General features: G+C 50.5%; 2 protein-coding genes across 6 annotated transcripts; both read right to left on the bottom strand.

Moving 5' to 3' along the window:
* Nucleotides 1–587: 587 nt before the first annotated feature.
* Nucleotides 588–14,593, bottom strand: LOC125621779 (butyrophilin subfamily 1 member A1). Of its 4 annotated transcripts, none has more exons than XM_048819068.2 (9): nucleotides 14,431–14,593; nucleotides 13,167–13,249; nucleotides 12,801–12,977; nucleotides 11,153–11,494; nucleotides 9,693–9,974; nucleotides 9,162–9,275; nucleotides 8,150–8,170; nucleotides 5,551–5,574; nucleotides 588–3,950 (listed from the first exon to the last, which is right to left on the bottom strand). In XM_048819068.2, exons 3-9 carry the CDS (start codon nucleotides 12,922–12,924, stop codon nucleotides 3,313–3,315), a joined length of 1,545 nt encoding a protein of 514 aa, XP_048675025.1. In that variant the 5' UTR covers nucleotides 12,925–12,977; nucleotides 13,167–13,249; nucleotides 14,431–14,593; the 3' UTR covers nucleotides 588–3,312. The 4 variants fall into 4 exon arrangements, with proteins under 4 accessions (XP_048675025.1, XP_048675024.1, XP_048675029.1 ...); XM_048819067.2 differs by lacking the exon at nucleotides 14,431–14,593 and adding an exon at nucleotides 13,702–13,932; XM_048819072.2 differs by lacking the exons at nucleotides 5,551–5,574; nucleotides 14,431–14,593 and adding an exon at nucleotides 13,702–13,933.
* Nucleotides 14,594–15,094: 501 nt separating this feature from the next.
* On the bottom strand, nucleotides 15,095–19,582 carry LOC125621770 (uncharacterized). Of its 2 annotated transcripts, none has more exons than XM_075119396.1 (2): nucleotides 17,758–19,582; nucleotides 15,095–17,392 (listed from the first exon to the last, which is right to left on the bottom strand). In XM_075119396.1, exon 2 carries the CDS (start codon nucleotides 17,231–17,233, stop codon nucleotides 15,458–15,460), a length of 1,776 nt encoding a protein of 591 aa, XP_074975497.1. In that variant the 5' UTR covers nucleotides 17,234–17,392; nucleotides 17,758–19,582; the 3' UTR covers nucleotides 15,095–15,457. The 2 variants fall into 2 exon arrangements, with proteins under 2 accessions (XP_074975497.1, XP_048674992.2); XM_048819035.2 differs by having other exon boundaries at nucleotides 15,095–18,133; nucleotides 18,511–19,582.
* Between the last annotated feature and the right edge of the window lie 1,671 nt (nucleotides 19,583–21,253).

The raw sequence follows: 21,253 nt of genomic DNA, 5'->3' as shown, positions 1-21,253 counted from the left end.
TCAGTACCAATGTGGACACAAGAACAAATGGATATAAACTGGCCACCAGGAAGTTTAGACTTGAAATTAGATGAAGGTTTCTAACCATCAGAGGAGTGAAGTTCTGGAACAGCCTTCCAAGGGAAGCAGTGGGGGCAAAAGACTTATCTGGCTTCAAGATTAAACTCGATAAATTTATGGAGGAGATGGTATGATGGGATAACATGATTTTGGCAATTAATTGATCTTGAACTATTCATGGTAAATAGGCCCTGTCAAGGTTCCTTCCCCACTCTGAACTCTAGGGTACAGATGTGGGGACCTACATGAAAACCCCCTAAGCTTATTTTTACCAGCTTAGGTTAAAACTTCCCCAAGGTATAAACTATTTTCCTTTTTCCCTTGGACTTTATTGCTGCCACCACCAAGCGTCTAACAGATATATAACTGGGAAAGAGCCCGCTTGGAAACGTCTTTCTCCCCAAAATCCTCCCCAAACCCTACACCCCCTTTCCTGGGGAAGGCTTGATAAAAATCCTCACCAATTTGCATAGGTGAACACAGACCCATACCCTTGGATCTTAAGAACAATGAAAAAAGCAATCAGGTTCTTAAAAGAAGAATTTTAATTGAAGAAAAAGTAAAAGAATCACCTCTGTAAAATCAGGATGGTAAATACCTTACAGGATAATCAGATTCAAACCAGAGAATCCCTCTAGGCAAAACCTTAAGTTACAAAAAGACACAAAAACAGGAATCTACATTCCATTCAGCACAGCTTATTTTATCAGCCATTTAACCAAAACAGAATCTAACACATATCTAGCTAGATTACTTACTAAGTTCTAAGACTCCATTCCTGCTCTGTTCCCGGCAAAAGCATCACACAGACAGAGAGAACCTTTGTTTCTCCCCCCATCCAGCTTTGAAAGTATCTTGTCTCCTCACTGGTCATTTTGGTCAGGTGCCAGCGAGGTTATCCTAGCTTCTTAACCCTTTACAGGTGAAAGGATTTTTCCTCTGGCCAGGAGGGATTTTAAAGGTGTTTACCCTTCCCTTTTATATTTATGACAGGCCCAATAGCCCGTGATGGAATGTTAGATGGGGTGGGATCTGAGTTACTACAGAGAATCCTTTCCTTGGTATCTGGCTGGTGAATCTTGCCCACATGCTCAGGGTTCAGCTGATCGCCATATCTGGGATCAGGAAGGAATTTTCCTCCAGGGCAGATTGGAAGAGGCCCTGGGGTTTTTTCGCCTTCCTCTGCAGCATGGGGCATGGGTCACTTGCTGGAGGATTCTCTGCACCTTGAAGTCTTTAAACCATGATTTGAGGTCTTCAATAGCTCAGACATAGGTGAGAGGTTTATTGGGGGGGGGGGGGGGGGCGGGGGAGGTGAGATTTGGTGGCCTGCATTGTGCAGGAGGTCAGACTAGATGATCATAATGGTCCCTTCTGACCTTAATATCTATGAATCTATGAAAAGGAAAAAGATATAGATGAGAGCTAGAATTGGTTAAATGGAATCAATTATATACAGTAATGGCAAAGTTCTTGGTTCAGGCTTGTACCAGTTATGGAACAAACTGCAGGTTCAAATCAAGTCTCTGGAGTACATCCACAGCGGGGATGGGTCATTCAGTCCTTTGTTCAGAGCTTCAGTTTGTATCAAAGTCCTTCCAGAAGTAAGAAGCAGGACGGAAAACAAGATGGAGGAGATGCATCAGCCTTTTTATAGTCTCTTGTCATGTGGTCTCTGCTTTCTTTGTCCCAAAGACAAGCTACCCAGCACATGGCATAGAAAAACCTTAGTGTTCTGTCCATAGGCAGGTCCCTGAATATCTTGCTGAGTCTCAAGGAGTATGTGCCTTCTCTCAATGCGTCTATTGTACAGCTGATGGTCCTTAATGGGCCATCAATCAGGCTAGGCAGTGCTGACACCAAATTGTCTGGGGTCTCCCCCAGAAGCATAGCATAAGTTTGAAATACAGACAGTATAGAGCCAATACTTATAACTTTAAATACAAAAATGATACATACATATAGACAGCATAATCGTAACCAGCAAACCATAACCTTGTCTTAGACACCTTATTTGACCCCCTTTATACAAAATTTTGTGCCACTTCAGGACCTTTGTTGCAACAATGATCTATATGGTGCCAGTTCAGATTAATAACGTCACAACCAGGGCCATGGTTTGGGGCTGCCTCACTCCCGTGTGTGGGTTTCCTGTTGACTCAGAGTAGGCCCCCGTTTGGAGGCCAGGTGAACTGCCAGCTGTGCCCCATGCGGAGAGACAGGAGCAGTGGCTGGGTGCTGCGGGGAGAGGCCACTGCTTTCCAGGAGGGGAGACTGAGGATAACGGGGCAGGGGGCCTCCCCGGCGGGGCCATGACTCAAGCTGTTCAGGCGTAGACAAACCTTCACTTTGTGCTTCCTCCCACCCACCACCACCACTATGAACATATACAATTTTGGGGGGGCAATTAAAAATCAGCCCCCCAAAGCCCCAGCCCGTGCTATCACAGCTGCCCAGGAAGTTTCCTCACAAATGTCTCAGGTTCTCTGCATAATCAGGGGAATTGCGTGTGCACCCAGCTGTGCATGCTGACTGGGCTTGCGGTTAAGGCATTGGATTGGGACTTAATAAACATGGGGACAGTTCCCAGCTCTGCCCCGATCTGGGTCACCATGTGTCTGTGCAGAGCCCATCACAATGGGGCCCTGATCTCAGATGGGAACTTCCCATGCTAAGAAAGAATGAGCTGTGTATCTCAATGTTAATTTCAAAGTTAAATACCCTTTATGTAGACTTAGGTTGGTTCCAGGGAAAAATGAAACAAGTTTACAAATAAAGTTTGCTGTTTAAACATTTAAGCTTTGGAGTTTTTCCGGCTGGTAATACTGAGTAATAGTTGCATCTCCACAGGAAAGTCTGATTGTGCCTGGTTCCCTGACTGTAGCCAAAATTGGTTCAAATACTGCAATAAAATATGCCTTTTAAAAAATAGGTAAGTTCTAAGCCCTCAGTAAAATAGGTTCGTTTCAGTAATAACTACTTTGGGCAGATGTTTTAAGGCACAATACAAAAGTCAGAGGATCACCAACCGCCAAAAGCAGGCACGATCTAACTCTGTTCAGCATTGCCATGTATATTAAACCAAGCAGCTATTTGAAAGCAAGGAAATCCCTGGGAAAACATCCGTAACACTGTCCCTTTGCAAGGAAATTCCTGGTTAAAAACCCTTTACTCTGCCCCTTTGAAGACAAAGGAATTTAACACCCTTAATTTTGCCCGTTTGAACACAAGGGAATTCCCAGCCAAAAATCCTTAACTCTGCCCTGGCATGATCAGAAGTTCTATAAGACTGCCCTGTCTTTTCCCCATTTTGGGTGTTACTGTACGTGTTGTCCTGTCCATCTCCACAGTCTTTCTGTGCCCTGGAGGCAGTATGGTGAGCTGCGCCCCAGAAGTCCAGAGCAAGAAGAAGGGGAAGAGAGGATCCCGGGAACAGCCAGTGAAGGTGAAGATGTGCACCATGCCCTCAGCGTTGTAGAAGGCCAGGCTTGCCTGCTCGCAGTCCAGGTGCACCCGGACCATCCTGGGTGCTGACTCCAGCTGCAGCGGTGTCTCAGGGCAGGTGAGAGCACTCCACTCCCCCTCCTGGCACTGCAGGGCCCAGACCCCCACATCCGGGGACAGCTGAAACACCCCCATGCTCTCCATGGAGCTCTGGGCTGCCCCAATGGCCCAGTCTCCCCACTGGCCCACCTCCACGTCCCAGTAGTGTTGCCTGGCTGCAAAGCACTGGGAGGCCAGGACGCAGGGGAGGGGGTCGAATCTCCGGTCACTCTTGGGGACGTCTTGCCAGAGGATGCCACACGTCACACTCCTGCCATCTGCTGAGAGCACCAGGAAGGGGTTGGCAGTGCTCTGGTCCAGCGTCACCTCTGCTGCCGACAGGGACACTACGGGCAGATGGATACAGGTGCTAGGGCAAGACACCGCAGTACCTCCTCTCTGCTCAGCTCCGCAAGTCTCTTGCTATGGGGCCTAGTGGGTAGAGCACTAGGATACCTGGGTTCTATTCCCAGCTCAGGCCTGCTGGCTGACCTGGAGCCAGTCACTTCCCTTCCCTCCCCCTCGTTTTCCCCAGCTATAAAATGGAGCTAAGCATGATTATTACCATGAGCCTTTGGATTTTCTCTGACCCAAGTAGTCAACCTCTTCTGGGAAGACCCCTGAACGGGACACAGGATCCACCAGGGCTGGTGGGAAATTTTCCATGGGAACAGTTTTTGGCTGGAAAAATTGGGCAACAGGGGATGGATCACTTGATGATCACCTGTTCTGTTCATTCCCTCTGGGGCACTTGGCATTGGCCACTGTCGGAAGAGGATACGGGGCTAGACAGACCTTTGCTCTGACCCAGTATAAACCATTCTTATGTTCTAAAACTCTATGTCTGCTTTCTGGGGACAGAGTGGATGCTTTGTTGAAAAAACAGATGCTCCAAAACTAAAATATTTTGGCCAAAAAAAACAGACAACGTTCACCCCAAATCCAGAACGTTTTGGCCTCAAAACCAGTGTTTGCCCAAAATATTTTGGCCCCAAACCAGATCATTTTAATCTAAAATGCAGAATACTTTGGTCAGAAGCCAAATAATTTTCATCCAAAAACCAAACTAGGGTGATTTTCAGCTAGAATGTTTCAGGTTTTGAAGTTTTGATGGAGAGTCGGAATTATCCACAGAAAGTACAAACAAAAATGAAAAAAAGAGAAAAATCTTTCTTCTTGGATTTTTCCATGGGAACAGACCCCTCTTTTCCACCCAGCCCTGTGCCCAGGAAGGATCTCACCAGGGCCATCTACAGAGGTCACTGCATCTCCATGCCCTTGCTGGGGAAAGCTGAAGGATATCGCAGTGGTGTCCTGTGCTTTGTATTACCCAGCGTCTGTGTGCGGCTAGCAGAGCTCCCAGGGCACTTGTCCCCTGGTCTCCAGGCAGCCTGTGAGCACAGCCAATCCACCGCAGGGCCGCCTGATCACCCATGGATGTCAGCCCGCCAGCAATATCGGATCTCAGGCTGCTCAACCCATGCGTCCCCAGCTGCGATTTCTCCTGGGCCAGACCTGCTCCCAGCCTTGTCCACTGTCCTGCCCAGTCTGCTCCATTCCTGACCCTTGGCCCTGCCTCCGGCTCTGACCATCAGCACTGTTTCTAGCCACTGATTCCAGCTCCAGCCACAAGGCCTGGCTGCCCATGCCCTAGTTCGTAACAACCGGCCTCATGGTCCTAGCCTAGGAAAGCCATTGTCTAAGCTCAGCCGGGAATCTCAGATCCAAGCTTTTAGTGTGATGACTGTGGTCAAGTCTTTTAGGCCCAGCTCCTCAAAGGTACTTAGGCACCAAAGGGAGTTAAGCACGTTCGAGGATCTGTTCCTTTGAGCCCTACCTCTGGCCTGTGATAGTCAATACATGGAAGACAGGGAGGGGGCTCAGAGACAGCAGGAGTCAAAACCATGTGAGTACCGGAGATAAGTAGAAAACTTTTTTTTTTTTTACCTTTATCAAGAAATTGTCTCCATTCTGCAATGATAAAAAAGGAGGTCACAATTAGCTGGGGAAGCAGTGAGAGCAGATGAAACAAATCCTGTCCAAACTTTTGGGTTTTTGAAACAAAACTCCACCATTTTGTGGGGAGGGATAGCTCAGTGGTTTGAGCCTGCTAAACCCAGGGTTGTGAGTTCAATCCTTGAAGGGGCCATTTAGGGATCTGGGGAAAAAATTGGGGATTGGTCCTGCTTTGAGCAGGGGGTTGGACTAAATGATCTCCTGAGGTCCCTTCCAACACTGATATTCTATGATTCTCCCCAATGAAAGTTTTTATTTTGTTCAAAATTCTCCATATTTTTTAAACACAAAACCACAATTTTTTAAAGTAAAGAAACAGTTTTGGTTTGCAAATATTTTCAGTAGTTCGCTAAAAAAACACTAGGAAAATTTCTATGAAAAGTTTAAAAAAAATCTTTTGAAACTTTACTGAGGGAAATTCATTCCCATTTGCTCAGCAGCCCTATACTGAACCACAGCTCGCACACTCATTGGGCTGGAGTCTGATTCCAGCAATTGGAGAAAACTGGGAGCAAGGAGGCCAGACCCCCAGCTGGTGTCAATCGACTGTAGCTCCATTTGGATGAACATAATCACAGCAATTGGCCGCAGCTGTGGGTTTGAACCTCACCTCAGTCCCTGGAAAAATCATGGAGCATGTCCTCAAGGAATCAATTCTGAAGCACTTAGACGAGAGGAAAGTGATCAGGAACAGTCAGCATGGATTCACCAAGGGAAAGTCATGCCTGACTAATCTAATTGCCTTCTATGATGAGATAACTGGTTCTGTGGATGAAGGGAAAGCAGTGGACGTGTTATTCCTTGGCTTTAGCAAAGCTTTTGACACGGTCTCCCACAGTATTCTTGCCAGCAAGTTAAAGAAGTATGGGCTGGATGAATGGACTATAAAGTGGATAGAAAGCTGGCTAGATTGTCGGGCTCAATGGGTAGTGATCAATGGCTCCATGTCTAGTTGGCAGCCGGTATCAAGTGGAGTGCCCCAAGGGTCGGTCCTGGGGCCGGTTTTGTTCAATATCTTCATTAATGATCTGGAGGATGGTGTGGATTGCACCATCAGCAAGTTTGCGGATGACACTAAACTGGGAGGAGTGGTAGATACGCTGGAGGGTAGGGATAGGATACAGAGGGACCTAGACAAATTGGAGGATTGGGCCAAAAGAAATCTGATGAGGTTCAATAAGGATAAGTGCAGGGTCCTGCACTTAGGATGGAAGAACCCAATGCACAGCTACAGACTAGGGACCGAATGGCTAGGCAGCAGTTCTGCGGAAAAGGACCTAGGGGTGACAGTCAACGAGAAGCTGGATATGAGTCAGCAGTGTGCCCTTATTGCCAAGAAGGCCAATGGCATTTTGGGATGTATAAGTAGGGGCATAGCGAGCAGATCGAGGGACGTGATCGTTCCCCTCTATTCGACATTGGTGAGGCCTCATCTGGAGTACTGTGTCCAGTTTTGGGTCCCACGCTACAAGAAGGATGTGGATAAATTGGAGAGAGTCCAGCGAAGGGCAACAAAAATGATTAGGGGTCTGGAACACATGACTTATGCGGAGAGGCTGAGGGAACTGGGATTGTTTAGTCTATGGAAGAGAAGAATGAGGGGGGATTTGATAGCTGCTTTTAACTACCTGAAAGGGGGCTCCAAAGAGGATGGATCTAGACTATTCTCAGTGATAGCAGATGACAGGACAAGGAGTAATGGTCTCAAGCTGCACTGGGGGAGATTTAGGTTGGATATTAGGAAAAACTTTTTCACTAGGAGGGTGGTGAAACACTGGAATGCGTTACCTAGGGAGGTGGTAGAATCTCCTTCCTTAGAAGTTTTTAAGGTCAGACTTGACAAAGCCCTGGCTGGGATGATTTAATTGGGGATTGGTCCTGCTTTGAGCAGGGGGTTGGACTAGATGACCTCCTGAGGTCCCTTCCAACCCTGATATTCTATGATTCCACGGTGGGTGCCATCCCCTGCAGATTTCTCTCCCATCTCTCCCCACCTCAGCTGACTCTGACCCTAGGCAGCATCTTTTGCTTTCCCCACTCCAGCCTCTGAAGCATCTCTGATCCTTCACCCTCTTCCAGGTCCCTCAGCCTCCTTCCTGGCTATGTGGGTGTCTGTGTAAAACCTGGCACAATGTGGCCCTGATCTCGGTCATCGTGTGTCTGTGCAGAGCCCGTCATGATGGGGCCCTGATCTTGGTCACCATGTGTCTGTGCAGCGCCTGGCACAACAGGGCCCTGATCTCAGTCACTGTGTCTGTGCAGCGCCCGGTGTGCAGGGCCCTGATCTCGGTCACCATGAGTCTGTGCCATGCCCAGCATGACGGGGCCCTGATCTCTGTCATTGTGTGTCTGTCCTGCACCTGGCAAAACGGGGCCCTGATCTCAGTCACTGTGTGTCTGTCCAGCACCCAGCACAACGGGGTCCTGATCTCGGGTGGGATCTCTCGGTTCTGCCCTGATACACTATTACGCGATGGGTGCTGAGGCGATGTTATAGAGACACGAGTTACCGTGTGCTGGAAATACTCACCGCGCTCTTTGGACACCTCACCTGGAAGAGAAAGGAAGAGGTGAGGCTGTGAGCAGGAGCGACACTCAAGGGGGATTTCCTGCGCCCTGTGTGGCTCATCTCTATAGTCCCACTACGGCTGTTTCTCCCTCACCTCCCACTGAGCACATATGCCATTCCCATCCCATTCCCACCTCCTGGGACAGACCGAGGGGCGCCTGTGGCTCTGGGGGAAATGTATGTGCTTCCTAGAGGGGGCAGCTAGGGAGAATCCACTGGCCCAGCCTCCAGTGGGTGTCCATTTGCACCCTCTAGGAATGAATTCTTAGCCCGGTCTGTGCTCCCGGAAACCCTCCAGAAAGTGCCTCATTGCCAGGAGGTCGTATAGGCCGAGCAAGCCCGAGAGAGACACGTGACTGGCCAGGGAGAGTGCAGGGACTGGCATGCCTGATGGCCAGTTTCCCTGGGATCCGTGGTGCTGGACAGGGCTTAGGCACAATCATTTGGGCTTATCTCTTTCCTTCCTCTCAGCTTTCCCCCAATTAAGCCAAAGAGGCAGCATGGGCCGATGGTTAGAGCACTGAACAGGCCATTAGAAGTGCTGATTTCGGTTCCTGGATTTGCTGCTGAACTGCTTGGAGAGCTTGGGAAAGATACTGCCACGCTCTCTGCCTCAGTTTCCCCTCACACCCTTTGTTTATTTTGACTCTTTATTTTATTTTGCTCTGTTGGGGAGGGAGACTGTCACCGTGTGTCTTTGCAGTGCCTGGCCTGACAGGGCCCTGATCGCGGTGACCGTGTGTCTGTGAAGCACCAGGCACAACGGGGCTCTGATCTCGGTCATTGTGAGTCTGTGCTGCGCCCAGCACAATGGGGCCCTGATCTTGTTTGCACAGGGATGACTTCCACCTTCCAGGAAAGAAGTAGTTTGTATGGAATTTTCTGTCTGTAACCCACACATTCCCTTAGAAAAAAGTATTGGCCACTCAGTGAAACACATTCCCTACTGCACTGCCTGGAGTGAGATTGTTACCTTTGAGTACCTGGAGCTTTCGGAAGAGATAAACAGCCAACGGCACAAGGAAGAGACATACTGGTAGAAAGATGAGAAAGGCCCACATTTCCGGGGCATGCCTGGGGAAGAGCCCTGAGGGAGAACACACATTGCAACTTCTCAGAGGAGCAGCAAGAGCACTCCTAAGCACTTAGCTGGGAAAGGTGAAGTCAGTGTAGGTACTGAGGGCTGAGAGCCAGATTTTGAGCTCAGCTCCCGTGGGCTAATCTGGAGTCACCCTCCAAATGCACTGGGGGCAGGGCCAGATTCTGATCTCAGCTTGCCTTGAGTCAGTCTGGAGTCACTCCCCAACTGCAATGAGGACAGGGCTGGATTCTGATCTCAGCTCCACTGGGGTTCATCCAGAGTCACCCCTGTCTGCACTGGGGGCAGGGCCGGATTCTGATATCAGCTTCCCTGGGGTCAATCCAGAGTCACCCCCTGTCTGCAATGAGGCCAAGCCATGTGGATAAGCATCAGGGAGGAACCTGAGGTGTGCGGGCAGCCCACCTGTGATATGAATAGTCGTCTCTCTCTCTGGGCTGGAGAAGCCGGCTTTGATGGTGCAGGTCAGTGCTGGGTCCGAGCTCTCAGTCACCACCAAGGAGCTGGAGATGTTGAATAGGCCGTTGTCGCTGCGCAGTTTCTGTTCAGACCTGGGGCTCAGGGTCTCCCCACGGCCATTCCTCCAGAGCACGTGGGGCTCTGGGTACCACCCCTCAGAGAGACACAAGACCCACACCCCCCAGTCCTTGTGCCCAGCCATGTGCAGGACAGGGTCTGAGCCAGAGCCTGGGGGATGGAGAATCAGAAGCAAAAAGTTAACACGGTAAGAATGATTAACACATCTGTGATAGCGGTGATCTCAAAGCACTTTACAAAGCCAGGGATATGCCCCATTGACGCCAATAAAGCTGCGACCCATTGACCCCAGCTGGGGATCTGTCCCCATTGACTCTCCTAGAGCTACAGCCCATTGACCCCAGCTGAGATCTGGCCCCATTGACTCCAGTGGAGCTACGGATGATTGACACCGGCTGGGAATCTGGCCTATTGACTCTTATGGAGCTATGGTCCATTGACCCGAGCTGCAGATCTGGCCCCACTGATTCCAGTGGAGCTACGGACAATTGACACCAGCTTTGGATCTGGCCCCACTGACTCTAATGGAGCTACGGCCCTCTGACACCGGCTGGGGATCTGGCCCCATTGACTCCAATGGAGCTATGGCCAACTGGCCCCAGATGGGGATCTGGCCCCATTGACTCCAATGGAGCTACGGCCCTCTGACACCGGCTGGGGATCTGGCCCCATTGACTCCAATGGAGCTATGGCCCTCTGACACCGGCTGGGGATCTGGCCCCATTGACTCCAATGGAGCTACGGCCCTCTGACACCGGCTGGGGATCTGGCCCCATTGACTCCAATGGAGCTATGGCCAACTGGCCCCAGATGGGGATCTGGCCCCATTGACTCCAATGGAGCTACGGCCCTCTGACACCGGCTGGGGATCTGGCCCCACTGACTCCAATGGAGCTACGGCCCTCTGACACCGGCTGGGGATCTGGCCCCACTGACTCCAATGGAGCTACGGCCCTCTGACACTGGCTGGGGATCTGGCCCCATTGACTCCAATGGAGCTACGGCCAACTGGCCCCAGATGGGGATCTGGCCCCATTGACTCCAATGGAGCTACGTACACCGGCTGGGGGTCTGCCCCCCACAGTTTTAAGCCTTTGATTCTGGGAATGGCAATTCTAAAGGCTGCACTCTGGGGAGGCATCCCAGGGAATTTTAATGGGAGCTGGGTATCCAAATCCCCAGGCCAACTGTGGAAATCTCCGCTTCTGAATCTGCAGGTGAAATGCAGCAGGAAGTGCACGGGTCCGAGGATGTGTCACAATCCCCCATTGCACTGCGACGCCTAGCGTTCCCATGGGAGTGAGCCGCACGCAGTCGGAGCTGCTCACCCGTCACGCTGAGCTCCAGCAGGGCCGTGCTGTAGTGACTGGGTGACTGGACCTCGCACAAGTGCTGCCCTTCGTCTGATGGCTGGACATCCCGGATCCTCAGGGAGACGTTCCCATGGGCCAGGCCCTGGGTGGTGAGCTCCGTCCTGCCCTGGTAACCCGTGCCCTGCTCCTCGCTCCTGTTCGGCCAGTAGACGTGGACGTCCTGGCCCAACTGGGGCCGGCTCCATTTCACCTGCATGGCCTGGGCACTGAGCGCGGGGGAGAGATGGCAGGGCAGCAGCACAGTGCCCCCCAGTGGGGCAGAGATGGGGCTGGCGGGACCCAGCACATGGAATGATTCTGGGGGAGAAACACCGTCTGGTCAGAGAGCATGGGAGGGGGAGGGGGCCGATGGTCAGTGAGTCCCCACCAAGGGGTGACTGGCTTGACGGGCTCAGTTCCCAGCTCTGCCACCAATCTCTGGTGTATCTGCGGGCCAGTCACCCCATTCCTCTCTGCCTCAACACCCTTGCTGGGAAACGGGGATAACGATCCAGGCGTCTTTAGAGGCACTGCGGCCAAGTTGCTAGAGTGCTGGCCTGGGAGGCAGGAGTCCTGGGTTCATTCCTGGCTCTGCACTGGCCTGCTGAGTGAATGTGGGCAAGGAACTTCCCTGTCCGTGCCTCGGTTTCCCCAGGTGTACTGTGAGGATAATGATACTGGTCTCTTCTGTAAGACACCCTGAGATCTACTGATGTAAAGTGCTAGATAAGAACTAGATGTTATTATTAGAGCATTTGCTCTTTGGGGCAGGGCATTGTGTGTCTGTGCAGCAACGGGATCCTGATCTCAATCACTGTGTGTCTGTGCCTCGCCCAGTGCAATGGGGCCCTGATCTCGGCCACGGTGTGTCTGTGCCGTGCCAGACACTATGGCATCTCTAGGTGGTACTGTAACAGAAATTACCTCCAATGACGCTACATCAAAAGAACACTAGGTAGCTAATCAAGCATTCAAAAGCCAGGAGCTGTCAGATTTCTGAAGGCTTGAACAACCTCAACTCTGCTCCCCTTTTGGGCGTATCCTGAAGAAGTGTAAAACCAGTGTGTAAGTGTGTTATTACAGACCAACCCCAGAAAGAGGAGGTCTAGCTACAGCTGTGATGTGAAATAGATTTAACTGGACCTGCGGGTGTGTGTTTGCATGTGTTCATGCTCTTAAACCAATTTAAACTTGGCTCTTAGCCACGTAGCTCACACTCATCAATTTCCAGGCCTGAGGCCAACTGGGAGAACTAGTGGGAAGCCACCAGAGAGTTGCCCATACTGGTGATAGGGCCAGTTAAACTAGAAAGCTTTTAACCCATTTGCGTTGGTGAATCAGGTGTAGACGAGCCCCAGTAGAGGGTGGTGCGTGTATCTCGGGGCGCTGCCCCCTGTTAACCAACAGGTCATCTTCTCTAGCACCCAACACCTTGTGAGGGTTCGAGCCTCCCATGGCTCGGTGGGCACTGGCCACCCGAGTTGTTTTGTGCCCTGTGCTACCGATGGGATGTGGAACTAAGATGCAGCAGTTGTGAAATTGCACCGGATGTGGGGGAGCACTGGTTTGGAACAGACTGGATCACATCCTGACGGTGTCCCCTTTGCACACATGCCAATCTCACCTGGGGCTGCCATCCCAATGCCCAGGAGGAGGCAGAGGGCAACTGGTATGGCCTGATAGCGGCGTTGGGTGCTCTCCATCCTGTGGGCCTCTGGGAGATGTCTCCCGGCACCACCACAGAACATTGGTCACCGTGCAGAGGGGGCATCGGGCTCCAGGCTCCTCATCCGCGTGGGACCTGGGAAGGCAAAACACCTGTGAGCCCCCCAACAGGTCAGTTCTTCAACCAAAAGCTTTCTCCTTGAAACAACAGGGCCTCCTGCAAAATCAGCATTTTCTCCTAAGAAATTATTTTTGCTTTCCACAGGAAATAAAACTGTCAGAACCAAAACCTGCCAGGAAAGAACCGCCTCCTCCCCGCGTTTACCTGGCTTTTCCACAATGTGTTTTGCTTGGAAACGGCAGAAAAAAAGCCCAGCTTTTGGCTGCTTTTCAGACTTTTTCCCCTCCCTAGTACAGAAAGAAAGAAAGAAGAAATGTTCAAGTGAAAGTCACCCCGCACTGCAACCCAGCCATTAATTATCTCCCTCTCTGAGTTGGAGGAAGTGACACACAGTAACATGGTGGTAAAAATAATTCAGCAGGAGAGAAACTAGTTAATTAACTCATTAAAACGTGGGGAAATGGAGAAATCGCCCTTTCCTCCCAGGGGCTGGTGAATAATGTATCAACAAAGCACAGGGGCTGGAACTGGAGGGGGGGGGGGTCTGCCGCACCCCTGGCCCGAAGTGGTTTCTCAGGGTTTACAATTTGGTTCCATAGCTCTCAGCACCCCCACTGGACACAATATTCCAGCGCCACTGCAACAAATCGTTTCCTGTCGTTGTCTCCCGGAGCCCCCCATCTTTCTGGGCAGCGATCCCCCCTTTCTTTGCCTGACAGAAGGGCTCCCGCAGTCCTACCGGCGGAGGGGGGGCTGGGAAGCAGGGGTGCCAGCAGTCCGGGTTGTCTCAGAATCTCCCCTTTCTGGAAGCAGCTGGCCCAGGAAGTGTGTCCGGGTGCTCAGGGCCAGGGGGTGGTTTCATGGAGTCAGGAGCAGGCGGGATGTCCTGGGGTTTTGTGAACACGAGACCCGGACGGGAACCAGGCGGAGCATTTTGGAGAGGGCCCCAACACCGCCCACTCCGCTGCAGGGCAAGGAAATTCCCCTCCCCCCCCGGGGCGTTCCCCGCCTGGCCACTGAGCCCCGCCCCGGGGCAGCCAGATAACGCATGGCTGGGGCTGGGCTGCACCCAGCGGACTCTGCCCCCTCCCTGCCGCCCAGCGGTGCCAACGCTGGGTTTCAAAACCAAGGGCCTGTTTTCTAGCCTCCTCCCCGCGCTAGGATTATGACCATTAATGAGAATACCGAGCAGCTGGGGCGCTGGGACTATGGGGGTGGGGGCGCTGAGAGCCAGGGAGCAAGCTGTGAACCCTGTGTACGATGCAGCACTTTCCCCTTCCTCAGAGGCGTTTCTTGCTGCTTTCTGCAGCGCTCAGCAACTCCCGGTCTTCTTTTACAGAGATGACGAAGTAAGGGGCGCCCCTTGTAATAAGGGACTGTTGGCAACCCTAGGTCAGACCCACAGTCTGGTACCGCCCCCCTTGCCACCCCACATTAGATCAGTGGGTCCAGCCAGCTGGTATCTCACCCTCCGCTTCCACAGAACAGATCAGTGGGTCCAGCCAGCCTGGTGTCTAGTTTCCAACAGTGCCAGCTGTGCAGTGGCAGGTGTAACAGCCCGGTGACGGGGCTCTAGCAGGATAAACCACCCATGTGGGTTAATTCCTTCCTCGCTCCCCAGCATTAGACAGCGTCTCTGTCTGTGGCTCTCCCCGGCTGTTTGTCAAACAGCGCTGCTTTCCTCCTGCCTGGCTATTCTCCTTATCCTTATCCATGCAACCATCCACTCCCCTCTCGGACCCGAGCCCTGCTAATCTCACAGTGACACGCGGTAGCAGGGAGTCCCACCGGCTAACCGTGCGTGACAGAGGGAAAAGAAAAGGAGGACTTGTGGCACCTTAGAGACTAACCAATTTATTTGAGCATAAGCTTTCGTGAGCTACAGCTCACTTCATCGGATACATAAAAATGGAAAATACAGTGAGGATGTTTTTATACACACAGATCATGAAAAAATGGGTGTTTATCACTTCAAAAGGTTTTCTCTCCCCCCACCCCACTCTCCTGTTGGTAATAGCTTATCTAAAGTGATCACTCTCCTTACAATGACAGGTTTCAGAGTAACAACTGTGTTAGTCTGTATTCGCAAAAAGAAAAGGAGTACTTGTGGCACCTTAGAGACTAACCAATTTATTTGAGCATGAGCTTTCCTGAGCTACAGCTCCACAGTATGCATTTCCACAGTTTCCACGGTATGCATCCAATGAAGTGAGCTGTAGCTCACGAAAGCTCATGCTCAAATAAATTGGTTAGTCTCTAAGGTGCCACAAGTACTCCTTTTCTCCTTACAATGTGTATGATAATGAAGGTGGGCCATTTCCAGCACAAATCCAGGGTTTAACAAGAACGTCTGAGGAAGGGTGGGAGGGGGAAGGGGGTAGGAAAAAACAAGGGGAAATAGGTTACCTTGCATAATGACTTAGCCACTCCCAGTCTCTATTCAAGCCTAAGTTAATTGTATCCAATTTGCAAATGAATTCCAATTCAGCAGTCTCTCACTGGACTCTGGTTTTGAAGTTTTTCTGTTGTAATATCGCAACTTTCATGTCTGTAATCGCGTGACCAGAGAGATTCTCCGACTGAATATTATAATTCTTGACATCTGATTTGTGTCCATTTATTCTTTTACATAGAGACTGTCCAGTTTGACCAATGTACATGGCAGAGGGGCATTGCTGGCACAGGATGGCATATATCACATTGGTAGATGTGCAGGTGAACGAGCTTCTGATAGTGTGGCTGATGTTATTAGGCCCTGTGATGGTGTCCCCTGAATAGATATGTGGGCACAGTTGGCAACGGGCTTTGTTGCAAGGATAGATTCCTGGGTTAGTGGTTCTGTTGTGTGGTATGTAGTTGCTGGTGAGTATTTGCTTCAGGTTGGGGGGCTGTCTGTAGGCAAGGACTGGCCTGTCTCCCAAGATTTGTGAGAGTGATGGGTCATCCTTCAGGATAGGTTGTAGATCCTTGATAATGCGTTGGAGAGGTTTTAGTTGGGGGCTGAAGGTGATGGCTAGTGGCGTTCTGTTATTTTCTTTGTTGGGCCTGTCCTGCAGTAGGTGACTTCTGGGTACTCTTCTGGCTCTGTCAATCTGTTTCTTCACTTCAGCAGGTGGGTATTGTAGTTGTAAGAATGCTTGATAGAGATCTTGTAGGTGTTTGTCTCTGTCTGAGGGGTTGGAGCAAATGCGGTTGTATCGTAGAGCTTGGCTGTAGACGATGGACCTTGTGGTGTGGTCTGGGTGAAAGCTGGAGGCATGTAGGTAGGAATAGCGGTCAGTAGGTTTCCGGTATAGGGTGGTGTTTATGTGACCATCGCTTATTAGCATCGTAGTGTCCAGGAAGTGGATCTCTTGTGTGGACTGGTCCAGGCTGAGGTTGATAGTGGGATGGAAATTGTTGAAATCATGGTGGAATTCCTCAAGGGCTTCTTTTCCATGGGTCCAGATGATGAAGATGTCATCAATATAGTGCAAGTAGAGTAGGGGTATTAGGGGACGAGAGCTGAGGAAGCATTGTACTAAGTCAGCCATAAAAATGTTGTCATACTGTGGGGCCATGCGGGTACCCATAGCAGTGCTGCTGATTTGAAGGTATACATTGTCTCCAAATGTGAAATAGTTATGGGTGAGGACAAAGTCACAAAGTTCAGCCACCAGGTTTGCCGTGACATTATCGGGGATAGTGTTCCTGACGGCTTGTAGTCCATCTTTGTGTGGAATGTTGGTGTAGAGGGCTTCTACAGCCATAGTGGCCAGGATGGTATTTTCAGGAAGATCACCGATGGATCGTAGTTTCCTTAGGAAGTCAGTGGTGTCTCGAAGATAGCTGGGAGTGCTGGTAGCGTAGGGCCTGAGGAGGGAGTCTACATAGCCAGACAATCCTACTGTCAGGGTGCCAATGCCTGAGATGATGGGGCGCCCAGGATTTCCAGGTTTATGGATCTTGGGTAGTAGATAGAATATCCCACGTCGGGGTTCCAGGGGTGTGTCTGTGCGGATTTGATCTTGTGCTTTTTCAGGGAGTATCTTGAGCAAATTCTGTAGTTTCTTTTGGTAACCCTCAGTGGGATCAGAGGGTAATGGCTTGTAGAAAGTGGTGTTGGAGAGCTGCCGAGCAGCCTCTTGTTCATATTCCGACCTATTCATGATGACAACAGCACCTCCTTTGTCAGCCTTTTTGATTATGATGTCAGAGTTGTTTCTGAGGCTGTGGATGGCATTGTGTTCTGCACAGCTGAGGTTGTGGGGCAAGTGATGCTGCTTTTCCATTATTTCAGCCTGTGCACGTCGGTGGAAGCACTCTATGTAGAAGTCCAATCTGTTGTTTCAACCTTCAGGAGGAGTCCACCCAGAATCCTTCTTTTTGTAGTGTTGGTAGGAAGGTCTCTGTGGATTAGTATGTTGTTCAGAGGAGTGTTGGAAATATTCCTTGAGTCGGAGATGTCAGAAATTGGAGGGAAAAGTGAGAGCCAGCCACCCCATCTGCTCAGGCTGCATTTTGAATGTCTCCCCCTTCCATTTCCACCGACCCGTCTCCTGGCTGGGAGCAGTCAGTCTTGGGCATCACTCATTATCTTGGGGTCCTCTGGCGGGCCCAGGGAAAGGGGATTTCTGAGTACTCCCAAATTAGATGGGCAGATTGGAGGTATCAGGGCAGTGAATTCTCACACCCCTGGGGTGTGTAAATGGAGACTAGATCTTGTACTAGGTTTTAGCCCTGGGGCAATTTCTCTCCCCTCCGGGACCCCGGTCAATATCCTCAAGGCAGGCGCTATAGTGCTGGATGCACCTACCTTTCCCATTGTCCTGCAAAGCACCACCACACTCTCAGCTCCATTCCCTGTGGGCTGCTTCTGGAGCAGGGGCACGGGCATCACCGCCCCCTTGGGATTGGATCCCGACGGCCCCTGCCCAGTGGAATTTTGAGCCTTTGCTGCAGCAATGGGCATGGTATCTCGCTCTCTTGGTGGCAATCTTGGGGCAGGGCTGGGATGGTGGAGGGTTGTGGGAAGGAGACGGCTGCTAGCTAGCAAGCTCCAGCTCACTTACAGAGCAAGCTTGGAAGCTCTGATCAGAGGGATGCTGACTCCAGTGGAGTGACGCTGATTGTCCCCAGCTGGGGATCTGGCCCCATTGATTCCAATGGAGCTACGGCCCATTGATCAGAGTCTAAAATAGAGAAAGAACAAGTCAAAAGTTACTTAGACAAGTTAGATGCCTTCAAATCACCAGGGCCTGATGAAATGCATCCTAGAATACTCAAGGAGCTGACTGAGGCGATATCTGAGCCATTAGCAATTATCTTTGAAAAGTCATGGAAGATGGGAGACATTCCAGAAGACTGGAAAAGGGCAAATATAATGTCCATCTATAAAAAGGGAAATAAGGACAACCTGGGGAATTACAGACCAGTCAGCTTAACTTCTGCAATCGGAAAGATAATGGAGCAAATAATTAAGCAATCAATTTGCAAACACCTAGAAGATAAAAAGGTGATAAATAACAGTCATCATGGATTTGTCAAGAACAAATCATGTCAAACCAACCTGATAGCTTTCTTTGAGAGGGTAACAAGCCTTGTGGATGGGGGGAAGCGGTAGATGTGGTATATCTTGACTTTAGTAAGGCTTTTGGTACTGTCTCTCATAACCTTCTCATAAACAAACTAGGGAAATACAACCTAGATGGAGCTACGACAAGGTGGGTGCATAACTGTTTGGAAAATCGTTCCCAGAAAATAGTTATCCGTGGTTCACAGTCATGCTGGAAAAGCATAATGAGTGGGGTCCCGCAGGGATCAGTTCTGGGTCCGGTTCTGTTCAATATCTTCATAAATGATTTAGATAATGGCATAGAGAGTACACTTATAAAGTTTGCAGACAATACCAAGCTGGGATGGGTTGCAAGTGCTTTGGAGGATAGGATTAAAATTCAAAATGATCTGGACAAACTGGAGAAATGGTCTGAAGTAAATAGAATGAAATTCATTAAGGACAAATGCGAAGTACTCAATTTAGGAAGGAACAATCATTTGCACACATACAAAATGGGAAATGACTGCCTAGGAAGGAGTACTGCAGAAAGGGATCTGGGGGTCATAGTGGATCACAAGCTAAATATAAGTCAACAGTGTAATGCTGTTGCAAAAAAGGCAAACATCATTATCAGGAGTATTGTAAGCAAGATATGAGAAGTAATTCTTCCGTTCTACTCCGCGCTGATTAGGCCTCAACTGGAGTATTGTGTCCAGTTCTGGGCACCACATTTCAGGAAAGATGTGGACAAATTGGAGAAAGTCCAGAGAACAAAAATGATGAAACATAGGTAAACATGACCTATGAGGGAAGATTGAAAAAATTGGATTTCTTTAGTCTGGAGAAGAGAAGACTGAGAGGGGACATGATAACAGTTTTGAAGTACATAAAAGGTTGTTACAAGGAGGAAGGAGAAAAATTGTTCTTAACCTCTGAGAATAGGACAAGAACCAATGGGCTTAAATTGCAGCGACTGTCAAGGTGGTTAAGCACTGGAATAAATTGCCTAGGGAGGCTGTGGAGTCTCCATCATTGGGGATTTTTAAGAGCAGGTTGGACAAACACCTGTCAGGGATGGTCTAGATCAGTGGTTCCCAAACTTGTTCTGCCACTTGTGCAGGGAAAGCCCCCGGCGGGCCGGGCCCATTTGTTTACCTGCTGCATCCGCAGGGAGCCGTGATCGCTCGAACCTGCGGATGCAGCAGGTAAACAAACCAGCCGGGCCCGCCGGGGGCTTTCCCTGCACAAGTGGCGGAACAAGTTTGGGAACCACTGGTCTAGATCATATTTAGTCCTGCCATGGGTGCAGGGGACTGGATGACCTCTCGAGGTTCCTTCCAGTTCTCTGATTTTATGACCCCAGCTGGGGATCTGGCCCCATGACTCCAATGGAGCTATAGCCCACTGACACCGGCTGTAGCCCCATTGACTTCAGCTACATTGGAATACAAGCCCCACTGCATGGCTGAAGCTGGCCTGGGTCAGCTGAGTCAGGCTCACAGGGCTTGGCTTTGGAGGTTAAACGTTGCTGTGTAGATGTTCAGGCTTGGATTGGCGTCCTGGCTCTGGGATCCTCCCTGCTTGCATGGTCCCAGGGGCCAGGCTCCAGCCCCCGCCTGAACGTCTACACAGCAACTTTTAACTCCACAGCCTGAGCCCCACAAGTGTGAGTCAGCTGCTCTGGGCCAGCCGTGGGTCTTTTATTCCAGTGTAGATGTCCCTTGGTGGGCCTCACTCCATGGCTGGGCTAGTACAACCAATGACTGGGAATGTTTCAACCCACCCAAAAAGGTGTCGTCGTTGATGTTTTCCATGGGGAATTTTGGAATGAAGCCCTTTTCCTGTTGTGTTGAATGGCGGTTTTCATTTGGGTTTGTAAAATATTTTAGACTTTGGGGGGGTGGTTCTTCCCAGGTTTCACCACCTCTCTTGCCACTGAATGTAAGAGCCCAAACGACTCACTTAAAACTTTCTTTGATTATCTTTCCCCTTTTTGCAGACAGCATCTAGCATCACAGGGTCTGTTCTGTGTCAGGGGCTCCCAGGCACTGCCATGCTACAAACACAGCCATAAATAATAATCATGTAAAAGCTGGGCGGCAGGGGTGTTCTTTATCTTTGTCCATTCTTACCAAACTTCTCCAGCTTTGGAAAAGTGACAGAGCAGCAAAAAGAAGAGAGAAACTGAGTGCAGACCCACTGCAGTCTGGGTACTGAATCCCGTTACCTGGGCACCTGGCCAGCATTCCCGCTAATTTTTCCCAGCCATGTGTGGAATGAATTTTGTTATGTGCACCAATATGAAGGTGATGTGTGACACATCACCTCCATATTGGTGCAGATAACAAAATTCATGTGGCTGGGGTAGGGCCAAGGGGTTTGGAGTGTGGGAGGGGGCTCAGGGCTGGGACAGAGAGTTGGGTACAAGGGGTGCGGGCTCTGGGATGGGGTTGGAGATGAGGGGTTTGGAGGGTTCTCTGGGCTGGGATCGAGGGGTATGGAGGGTGGGAGGGGGATCAGGGCTGGGGCAGGGGGTTGTGGCACGGGGAGAGGCTCAGGGGTGCAGGCACTGGGCAGCGCTTACCTCAAGCGGCTCCCGGAAGCAGCAGCATGTTCCTTCTCTGGCTCCTACCCAGAGGCATGGCTAGGCAGCTCTGCATACTGCCCTGTCCGCAGGCACTGCCCCTGAAGCTCCCATTGGTTGTGGTTCCCAGCCAACAGGAGCTGCAGGGGGCAGCACTTGGGGCAGGGGCAG

This window comes from Caretta caretta, chromosome 14 (genome assembly GCF_965140235.1).
Source record: "Caretta caretta isolate rCarCar2 chromosome 14, rCarCar1.hap1, whole genome shotgun sequence".
Taxonomy (NCBI): Eukaryota; Metazoa; Chordata; order Testudines; family Cheloniidae; genus Caretta; species Caretta caretta.
The sequence above is the reverse complement of the archived record's forward strand: the minus strand, read 5'-3'. Positions and strand labels throughout refer to the sequence as shown.

Bases quoted from the DNA above. Each gene is read 5' to 3' on its own strand.
- LOC125621779 (XM_048819068.2), bottom strand. From the start codon at position 12,924: ATGTTCTGTGGTGGTGCCGGGAGACATCTCCCAGAGGCCCACAGGATG. The intron at 9,276-9,692 runs GTGGGCTGCCCG...GTTCTCCCTCAG, and splicing joins GACGACTATTCATATCACAG to GGCTCTTCCCCAGGCATGCC. The intron at 3,951-5,550 runs GTAAAAAAAAAA...ATCTGCCCGTAG, and splicing joins GAGACAATTTCTTGATAAAG to TGTCCCTGTCGGCAGCAGAG.
- LOC125621770 (XM_075119396.1), bottom strand. From the start codon at position 17,233: ATGGAAAAGCAGCATCACTTGCCCCACAACCTCAGCTGTGCAGAACAC.